Source organism: Aulonocara stuartgranti, assembly GCF_965226115.1.
Source record: "Aulonocara stuartgranti genome assembly, chromosome: 23".
Classification (NCBI taxonomy): domain Eukaryota; kingdom Metazoa; phylum Chordata; class Actinopteri; order Cichliformes; family Cichlidae; genus Aulonocara; species Aulonocara stuartgranti.
Genome location: NC_138958.1, coordinates 613,069 through 623,787, shown reverse-complemented (window position 1 = coordinate 623,787; position 10,719 = coordinate 613,069). Strand labels below are relative to the sequence as shown.

Genomic DNA, 10,719 nt, shown 5'->3' with positions numbered 1-10,719 from the left:
TGTGCTGTGGATCCGGCGCTCTGCCGACGGAACCGTGCCACGGAGCTCTAAAATAACGGGGCTGCACCTGCTGGGTCCTAGTGCCAGGGTGTGTGTGTGTGTGTGTGTGTGTGTGTGTGTGTGTTCTAATGCTCTCACTGATAACCAGACAGATTTATGTTTCCATATTCAGATATTTGGGGGCTCCCAGCTGTTGTGGTCCTGCTCTTGATTTGAGATCAGTTAAATCTGTGTGTACTTATGTTACAGACCTTAATGTCACGGTACTGGGTCGTGTGACCCAGTGTTTGAGTTTTTATGTATCTTTTGTATTAATTTGGTTTCTAGTTTAGCTCATCTAGTTAATTTCTAAGTTGCAGTTTAGTCCTTTGTGTCTTAGTTGTTTCTGGCATCTCCCCCTGTACTGTCTACCTGTCATGTTTCATGTCTGTGTGGTCCTTGTTGTCAAGTTCGTGTCATGTCTGTCTCCATATTTCCTGTTTTATTTTGAAAGGCTCTGGTGTTCTTGCTCATTGCATTTAGTGCCCCTGTCCTGTCATTAGGTTCATGTGTGGCAGCTGTTCTTCCTCATGTGTTCCCCTGATCACCCCTGTGGGTATTTAGTCTGTGTACCTTCCCTCTGGTCAAGTTAAGTGTTTTTCAGGATTCTGTGCAGTTCGTGTTTGCCATTTGGTTTATGTTGTTTTTCATGCAGCCGCACGATGAGGTTCCGTGCAGGTCATGTTCATGTCTGTTTCGTCACGCCATTTGGTTCACAGTTTCCATGCATCTGCACAGCATTCTGTTCACAGTGATCATAGTTTTCCCTTTCAGTCGTGTTAGTGTTTTTCCAGTTTAGGTTTCTGGTTAGTTGCCTCTCTGTCCCTGTTATGTTTTGTCTACTCCCCTCTATATCAGCCCAAATAAAGGCTCGCTTTCAGTTTAAGTTCACTCCCGTCTCCTCACCTGTGTTCGCACCTGGGTCCACCACACACACCTCCTTATAGCGCTTTATCACCCCAGTAGAGCGCTTTGTTCTCAGACTGTTGGCTTACTTGTGGTTCCAGGATATTTAAAAGTAGAATGGGAGACTTAAGCTTTAGCTCAGTTTGGATTTGGGCACCAGACACCCTCTTAGGCTTAAAAAAAACATTTTTCATGAAGCATATATTTAGGGCTGCATCAGGTGACCCTGAATTCTCCCTCAGTTATTCTGCAGAAGGCCTAGGCTGCTGGAGGCTTCCCATGATGCTATGAGTGTTTTTTCTCCCCGCCCTGTGTGTTTATACACCCCTCTGTATTTTGTTATTAATCCCTGGCTTTGTTCGACACCTTGTCTTTTGTCCTGTCTCCCTCCCCTCACCAGGGACCCGTCACAGCCCTGAGCCTGCTTGTGCTGGACGTTTCTTCCGGTTAAAAGGGAGTTTTTCCTTCGCACTGTCACCAAAGCGCGTGCTCATAGGGGCTCATCTGATTGGGTGCAGTTTTCTCTCTTTTCTCTTTATCATTGTAGGGTCTTTACCTTACAAATAAAAGCCCCAACTTAAAACCTTTTAATGACGCAGCCTTCCGATGTTGTTTTGTTAAGTTTTTCACTCCCTTAAGTCACTTTTCCAAAAACTGACTGCAGCTTCTACCTGGTGATAGGAATGTTCTTTCTGGCTCAAAAGGCATTGATGTTATTCCCGAGAGGCATGTTTGACATATGTTTGACGGATTATAGGCCAAGAAGTCATTTCTGAAAGTTTACATTCTTGCAACAATGGATGCCCAATGCATCCATAAGGCAGCATGTTAGTGCAAGAATCTGAGCTAATAATTAACTAATTTTTATTCTTTAACTGTGTGTTATTTTACAAATTTAAAGTATTGTGTACAATTTATCATCAGTTTTCACTGGATGCCTAAATACATGTCATAGTGTGAGTGTGACGGTAGGTGTGTTTTATTGTAGGATACAGGAAGTCCAACAAGCATAGCTGAATATTCCTGAGATGCTGTCTGTGATCTCTATGTTATATGAAATCATTGTTCAAATTGCATTATATAACCATTCAATATAAACTCACTGGACACTTTATTAGGTACACCTTGGTGGTACTGGGTTTGACCCCTTTTTGCCTTCAAATCAGTCTTAATTGTTTGTGGCATAGATTCAACAAGATGCTGGAAATATTCCCCGCAGCTTTTGGTTCATACATGATAGCATCACACAGTTGCAGCCGCGTGACGTGTACAGACCATTCTCTGTAAATGCCAGATATTGCTATGTGGGAAAAATCCCAGCAGACCGTCTGGCACCAACAACCATGTCATGCTCAAAGTCACTTAAATCCTCTGTTCTTCCTCATTCTTATGCTCAGTTTGAACTTTAGGAGGTTTTCGTTTCTATGTCTACATGCCTGTATGTTGCTCCCATGGGATTAATTCATTGGATATTTGCATTAACAAGCAGCTGAAGAGGTGTACTTAGGTAAGGCAGAGAGGGTTTGGACATGTGTAGAGAAAGGGTCGTGGATATATTGGACAAAATATGTTGAAGATGAAGCTACCAGGAAAGAGGAAAAGAGGAAGACCTCAGAGAAGGTTTGTGGATGTAGTGAAGGAGGACATGCAGAAGGTTGGTGTGACGGTATAGGATACTAGAGACAGGGTGAGATGGAGGCAGATGATCTGCTACGGTGAACCCCACAGCAAATCTTCTGCAGTCACCAGAAGTGGAAGATGAGGGCTCGGCTTTTGTTCATTCACTTTGGCTTTAAGATCATCCTCCCTTTAGGCCAGCTTTGTTCTGATTGGCTGCCCTTCCCAAACAGAGAAGCTGGTAGGTGGAGCTGCTGTGCTGATAAAACTACTTTAAGGACGTCTCCACACAATGACATCATCAAGAGTGCTTTGAGCAGTGCGAGGTTGTGGATCACAGCGCAGACACCGACTGTATCACTTTAAACACTCTGTGAGACAAACCTTTATTCTGTCTCACACAGACTCAGAGCTACGGTTAGAAGGCTGCTCGTGTTCTTTCTAATTGAACTCAGTGATTTTTGTCCCCAGGGACGAATCTTGGAATTAATTCATATTGATCACAAATGCACCCTGAGAGAGACGTAGACGAGTAAATTAACTTCATAGCTACATTTAATTAGAAATGCACCATCAGCATCTGTGTTGGAGTCCTTGTTAGTTTTAGGTTATAGACCGCAGTTAGCATGAAAGGAAACTGAAAATAAAACACAACGTTTGAAGTTTCATGAACCAGTACATTGATATTATATGCAGGTCTGTACTGTACTGTACTGTGTGCGTGTGTGCGTGCGTGCGTGCGTGCGTGTGTGTGTGTGTGTATTTACCCATCCAGCCTCTCCTGATTACAATCTGTTTTCATCAGTAATGATGTTGAAAGACTTTGCCGGCAGGAACATTTGACCTACACTTTGGTAAGACACACACACACACACACCACACGACATCATAACTCATCAGTGTTAATATACTGCTCGGAGTTGCATATTTGATTGCACGTCTAAGGCACAAAATATCAATGCTTAGATTGAACTGATGACTGACACAGAACACTGAGCACGAGGGAAACCATGTGGAAACAAAGTGAAATGAACAACTGTATCTTCCTCTGCCACGAGGAATTGGAAAATGTGGTGACGTGAGCAAAAAATGAAATGTCAGGCAAACGCTAGAGATAAATATATTCTTTAATACTAACGTCGCTGCACAGCAAAATCTCCACTGGAGAGTGTCTATATGGGTCCACACTGTTATATGTTTAAAAGTAACCTAGTCAGTTTTGAAGATTAACAATGGCTAACACTGAGCAGTGCTGATTTTCTAACTCTGGAATATTTCTAACATTTTGAGTTATTTTCCAGAGTTAGAAAATCAGCACTGCTCAGTGTTAGCCATTGTTAATCTTCAAAACTGACTAGGTGTGTGAAAGAGGATGGTTTTCTGGATCTGCATTTTAGAATCATCCTCACTATCTGAGATTTGAAGTGAAATTTGTCTCAGCTTGGCAAATATTAACGTCCCAAAATCTCAAACCAAACAGAAGGTCTCTGTGAAGGTTCTCAGTGATCCAGGTCATCGTAGTCTAAGGAGCTTGGAAAGAAAAGCGTCTGGACTTCTTTAAGTTGCTTGAAGACGTTTCACCTCTCATCCGAGAAGCTTCTTCAGTTCTAACTGGTGGAGAGTCCCAGATTTAAACCCAGTGTTAGTTTCCCCCCAAAGAGGACCATCAGGGGGTCCTTTGTCCCTCTTTGGGGGGAAACTCCCACTGGGTTTGAAATACAGTGTACCCCTTTGGCCTCTACAATTCTCCTGTGGGAGCGGTTGGCGTCATTGCTTTCCTAACACTGTACAACACACATATAACGTATATTTAGCCACCCTGATGTTTCTGATTGTTATTTTAGTTCATTTATTGTCATCATTGTGCCTGTTTTTGTTAGATAAATGTGTAGTATGTGTGTGCCACAAATGTGTTGTAGGCGCCGTTAACGCTGAATATATAATTCTGGCTAGCTTGGAAGTTGTGATGGGCTGAGCTAACCCCCCCTGTTTGTATTTGGCTGCAGGAGCTGGAGCGAGTAAGTTAATGACTTGGACGTCTTTCTTTCCTTTACCTTTCTTTGTCAGGCACGCAAGAACACACGGTTACAATAGCAAGGGTTCGATTTATTCTATTTAAATATTTTCTTTCACTTTTTGTTCTGCTTAGTTTCATTTTAGCGTCTGTGATTTGAAGGCATGTAGGTTTGGTTTTCGTTAGTTTCAGTCTTTTTATTGTCGTGCGGAAAGATCTAAGCAGCTGACTCAGTCTTAGACGTCCAAACTCTCAATAAACATGTCAATCAAAGCCTTATCAGAAACGTGAAAAATGTTAGATATAAGATTTAAATGTTTTACCTAAAACTACGAATATTTCCTCTTTATTTTCTTTTATTTTATTTGAGCTAGTTTTCCAAGTTCACAAAATAGTTTCATTATTTTTCATTATTCTTTATGTTTTTTGTCACATACGATTTTAGCTTCGTTTAATTAACCTTGCGGAGGATGGAGAAAGCAAGAACTGCCGCCTTTCATCGATGACCTTTGATTTTTATTGGGTGGCCTATTTGTGAACTAACTTGCATAATTAGATTATTGGTTACATTTATGTATCTTTAGTTATTTTTTCCACATGTACCTGCTATTCTTCGTGCTAACGGCGGTGTGTCTCTTTAACTCGGGGCAGTTCGTGAAGCCGCGATACCAAACAGACCTTGTGCGCCTGCGCAGTTTGTACAACAAATCTTTCGGGCAGCGGAGGAGACGAACGGTCGCTAATGCGCATATTTGGGGACGAAAAAAGGTAAGTCGCAGCGATAGGCGTTGTGTTTGCAGCAACACGCGGTTTCGAGAAGCAGTGAAGCCCGTAGCGTTTGGCGGGACTCTCTCCCGGGAAGTCTTTGTTTGGATCCTGTGTTGATGGCCAGATTGAATTTAAAGGTGAAGGCTCCGTGAGCCCACTAATCGACCTGCCAGGACACTAACCCGCTCAGCCACACACCACCGAAGCTAACCTAACCCGATAGAGACCGTTAGCACAGCGCCGTGTCCCCGGTGGCTGTTTGGGGCGGAGGCGCTTTGTGATGGATGATTGTGCTGATGGTCATCTATTTTTGGATCCGTGCGGAGCGCTGGACGGCAGCCGCCATTGGTCGCTGTCACTTCAGCCACGGATGTCTCGTGGTCATGGCGTAACGACGCCCTTTACCGTGTCCCTGTTAGAAAACGTCGGTCTGTGTGAGAACAGCAGAGATGTGGTGTCTGAGAAGGAGCTTGGAAACGTCTTTAAGTAGGACCAAAGGAAGGGTGTAGCTGCTGAGGTGGAAGTTCTTGTTAACTGTCATCTTACTCCATCAGCAGGTTCAAACTGAAGCTTAATGCCTGTTTGCTTTTCTGCAGATAAACCCCCCCAAACAGACCCGCGGGAATCATGGGGAGTGGTAAGTTTACCCACAAGCAGAGACGGAAACACGGATTCCTCTTTTTCCTACTCTCGCTTGTTTTTCCTGTTCCATTGTGTTGATTTTCCTCATTGTCCATGCTACTAAACCACTGCAGTGCCCCCCCTTGTTGACACAGTAACAATTCCCATTCTGTCCGGGGGGAAATTCCTGTTTGGATTTTGCTCTTTGTCCTTTTTTCTGCTTTTAAGCCTTTTGCTGATCCCATTCCTGAAGTTATGAGTCAGACAGCCGTTACTTGTTAATTTGGGCATGTTGTGGCATCTGACTGTTTCCTTGGGGGAGTTTATGTTTATATTCCGGGTGTGAGAAACAGAGAGCCACCTTGTCTCTTCAAGTCCGTTCTTCCAGTTTCTTTTATTTGGCAGAGGGACGGATGCCTAAATCAAAGGAGCTTTTGTCTTTATGTAGAAATGTGGGCACTGACCAGCGCTCGGCTCGGCTGCCTTTGTTTCAGTCCCCACCTCGCTCCTCTCCCCATTTTCCTCATTATTCTTTTCCCAGCATCTCTTTCCTTTTTGCCGCCCTTTCAATGCCGTCTAAATTCCTCCCCCATGCTGTTCTGCTTGCTGACTCGCCCTCACTTTCCTGTCATCTTCATTCCTTTCCTGTCTCTGCTTGTTGATTAATGCATTTTTTTCTTTCCCCTACTCGCTCCTGTCTTTGCTTCCTCCCTCCTCCACTCGTTTCAGTGTTCCTGCCAGCAGAAGCGGCCCACTCGGTCCTGCGGAGGCTGCGCAGGGCCAACTTTTTTCTGGAGGAAATAAAGCAGGGTAACATCCAGAGGGAGTGTCGGGAGGAGACCTGCACCTATGAGGAGGCCCGGGAAGCTTTTGAGAACGAAGAGAAGACGGTGAGAGGATGAGGAGGCGTGTCGCATCACACAGTGCACATCAGAACTCCAACATGAACCACGCGTCGTTTTTCTTTAACAGGAAATCATTTCCCATTGGGGCACATTTGTGGAGTGCTGGAAATAAACAGCTTAAAGTTTTCCTGATTCTTATAGATGAGGACAAAATTATTAGCCCACCTATGAAATTTAAAGTCTTTCCCGGGTGCTTCTTCAACAGAGCATGTTTGTGCACAATAACAGAACTGTTTCAGATTAGTTTGACCGGGGTCAGTATTATTCGCCCTTCTGGAAAAATAGACCTTTTTATCGTGCCACCGCACAAAGCACTGCTGGGAAATGATGTGATTTAACTTGGTAATGCTCAGAGCTTCTAGAATCAGGATAAAACTGAAGGTTATTTTCCTATTTTCACTCAGTATAAAAACTTCAGCGAGGGTCTGAGCTATCAGTTGAGAAAGCATACAGAGTTTCCAGAGTAGAAAGCAGAGACGATGCTTATGTTTGGAGAGAGAAGTGAGAGGTGTACAACCAAAGAGCGCTGGCTCCACAGTGAAACACGGGGGTGGGAGTATTATGCCGTGGGAATGCTTCAGCCCACTTTAAACAGAGAGTCTCAGGATGGAAGGAATCGCGAAGAAAGAAGGAAATAATAATAATGGATACTTTATTGATCCCCATGGGGAAATTACTTGTTTTTTCTCTGCATTTGACCCATTCACTCAGTGAAGCAGTGGGCAGCCCACTAAGCAGGTGCCCGGGGAGCAGTGTGTAGGGACGGTACCTTGCTCAGGGGTACCTCAGGGTAGCCGTTAAGTGGATTCGAACCGCCGACCTTCCGATCATGGGGCGACCACTTTACCTACTGAGCTATCCCTTGAACTTGAAAGGAAGCTTTAGAAAGAAAACCTCAGACAACCAGCAGCAAATCTGGGTCCTAATGTCTTCCAACACGACAACAACCCAAAACATGCCTGGTGAAGAACAGCTGGTCTGCACGGAGCCCTGACACCAGTGCCAGTCTGTGGGGGGGCCTGAAGATCTAGGCCAAGGTGATCAAGTCTGGAGGATCTTGGGAGATTCACTGAAGAAGACACGTGTTAGCATTGGGGAGCTAATCATTTTGACCCTGGTAGTAAAATAACATGATCATCCAAAAAACTAGGATGTTTGGATAATTGAAACTGCTCGCCCTTTTTAAAAGCACTTGGGAAACTTGAAACATGAAAACATGGCTTCCACTGCAGCTAAATCCCACAGGTCAGCATCACCGGTGGAGAGTAACCCACGCCAGCCGCTCTAACTACAAGTGATATTTTGTGGCGTTCATGTGTCCAGCAGTGAAATCCTGTGCCGAGAGCGGAACGAGGGTGTTTGTCAGAAAGTGATTGCGATCAGCAGGAAGAACAGCCCAGTGCAGCATTGTGTGGAGGCTGGAGCTAGGTCATGTGTGCGCTCACGTGGTCTCTTTTTGTTTGTTTGGGTGCTGTTGTCGGTTTCCTTGCGTTGCAGTAATGTGGATAAAAAGCGCTTGCAGTGGGGGGGGGTGCACGTTTGGGCTGTTTTATTGACAGTGTGGATGTTCTGTGTGCAGAGGCAGTTCTGGGAAGAATATGTGCGTGAAAGCAGTCCGCCTGGAGGCCAGGAGGCGGCGGTGGGCGGGATCCACTCGCTCTACCTGATTGTGCCGCTGCTGCTGGTCGTGGTCATCATCGCCGGCGTCGCAATCACTGTGTGGCGCTGCCACTCCCGCAAACGCTCACAGCGCAGCCCCAGCATGGGACTCTCGCATCACAACAACGTCTTGTCAGTGGTCTCTATGGACCACTGGGGGAGGGAATACCACGGTGACCAATCAGAACTCAGCATCCACAGCAGCCCAGCGTATCCAGGCTCAGAGTTTACGTCAGGGCGCGGAAGCGCCGGCGACCCGCCGCCATCTTACGAAGAGGCTGTGGGCCACACGGACGTCCAAATAGAGACTGAGCCGCCCCCACAGTATGAGGACATAGTCAACAGCAGTTCTGTTAGTGTCAGTGGGGGCCAAGGGAAGTGAACGTGTTTTTAACCAGCAGCCTAACAAAAGCCCTAACACACACTAAGACTTATTGTTTAGCAGTGCTACTGCTGTGGTTTCACCAGCCCCCCCCTGCAATCCAACACACACGACAGAAACACTAATAACTGTTTGGTCAGTGGACTAATGCAATCATCAGTGCTGGAACAGAAGTTGCACTAACCGTTGAAGGAACGAGTGACGGTGCAATACCACGCTGCTGCTTCTCCTCACGCTGTGTCACAGCTACAGATTCACAAACAGGGTTTGTATCACAGGTGTGAGACCAATGCTTTAGTGGCGCTCGGTACCGACTGATGCCAGTTTGAGACCCGAGTGGGCGGCGTCACATCATTTGTTTTTCATCTTTGAATACGTCCTTGTCAAAAATACTTCATCCACAAGTTTGTGGTTGTACATTTGCCGTGTGTGACTCGATCATAAGTGAACATAATGCAGACTTTTGAGAAAGGACATTATTCACCAGCCGGTCTCTCGTGGTGGGCCGGGAGCCTGCATGTGGCTCCAATGAGGGTTTTACCTGTAAACAGTAAACAGATGTCAAGGCATAATATATTTTTTTTTATTTAACCAGGAAGATCCCACTGAGATTAAAAACCTCTTTTTCAAGGGAAACCTGGCCAAGATAGGCAGCAGCAGGTGTCTCCCAGTTACAGAACAGACTCAGTTAATATGCCTTAAACCATGAGGTGACACGCCAAACCAAAGCATTGGTCCATCTTTAGTAAACACAAAGGGTTAAGGGAAGGAGGGCAGTTATGCGTCATTACCTGCTTATATTTCGGTAACGCCTGTAGTTCATGCTGTCCTCGTGAGGTTAGAGGTGTCTCCGTACTGTCTAATTTGATTTAATGGTCAGGACTCACTGGCCCATGAACACTAGTGGGGCCTCTGACAGCTGCTTTAACTGTGGAACGCCCTCCTTCCCAAACGGACCTCCTGGATGTGAAGCTGCAGCTGTGCTACAGTTACTGACTTGCACATAAATGTGGGGCAGAAAGCAGCAGAGACGGGTTGTCAGGGGAAGCTTCTGTATTTACAGTCACCGTGGATAAAGTCTATGTTTAGCATGAGTAATGTATCTATGTAACTGTGTATCTGTGTGCAAACATTACGGGGAGGCATTTTTTAAAGCTTAAAGGCCAGTGACTGCACCGGTGCTGATGTAACCGTAGTACAGTCGGTTGTGAATAATGAAGGGGCGAAGCTCAGAATGAGCTGTTTCATGGAAAGTAGGACAGTCTGTTTCACGTTTGCTGTGTCACTCAGCAGTAACAATGACGTTGTAATCCTCAGAGTGCTCGGTCTATATGAAACGCTGCTGCTGCTGCATACACTCTAAAGCCAAATATGTCGTCACTAATGCTGATCACTGTCACGCAGCAGAGCACTGAACGTTTGCAGCGTGACCTTTGAGCCTCAGCACTCGCTGCGACACTGAGCTGACTCGTGCTGGTAGAGGTAGCAATTTTGGTTCGGCCACTTGTTGTACTGTTACTTAACCGAACCCTGTTTTTACAAAGCCTTATCGAGGAAAAACACGTTACATAACACTAAAAGTAAGGAGCTTGTTATAAATCTTTCACTTGTGCAAAAGCTTGAATTAATTTGTAATAAAATATTTAAAACTCGCTGCATGAATCTTTCAGCGTCTCGAGAACATGTTCAGTTTGTTTGGGTGAGCACTTGTTGCCCCCCCGCACTGTTACCATCATCACTCACAAAGGGACAAATTATTCATCGCCTGGTGGTTTTCCAGGCGCTCACAAAGTGAGATTCTTACCAAG

General features: G+C 45.3%; 1 protein-coding gene across 2 annotated transcripts; it reads left to right on the top strand.

Moving 5' to 3' along the window:
- Positions 1-5,095: 5,095 nt before the first annotated feature.
- Positions 5,096-10,563, top strand: prrg1 (proline rich Gla (G-carboxyglutamic acid) 1). 2 transcript variants are annotated; one of them, XM_082523491.1, is made up of 4 exons: positions 5,096-5,344; positions 5,941-5,981; positions 6,695-6,855; positions 8,450-10,563. In XM_082523491.1, exons 2-4 carry the CDS (start codon positions 5,972-5,974, stop codon positions 8,909-8,911), a joined length of 633 nt encoding a protein of 210 aa, XP_082379617.1. In that variant the 5' UTR covers positions 5,096-5,344; positions 5,941-5,971; the 3' UTR covers positions 8,912-10,563. The 2 variants fall into 2 exon arrangements, with proteins under 2 accessions (XP_082379617.1, XP_082379618.1); XM_082523492.1 differs by lacking the exon at positions 5,096-5,344 and adding an exon at positions 5,354-5,861.
- Positions 10,564-10,719: the final 156 nt, after the last annotated feature.

Excerpts from the sequence above, each read along its gene's own strand:
- prrg1 (XM_082523491.1), top strand. Across the intron at positions 6,856-8,449 it reads TTGAGAACGAAGAGAAGACG|AGGCAGTTCTGGGAAGAATA; the intron begins GTGAGAGGATGA and ends TTCTGTGTGCAG.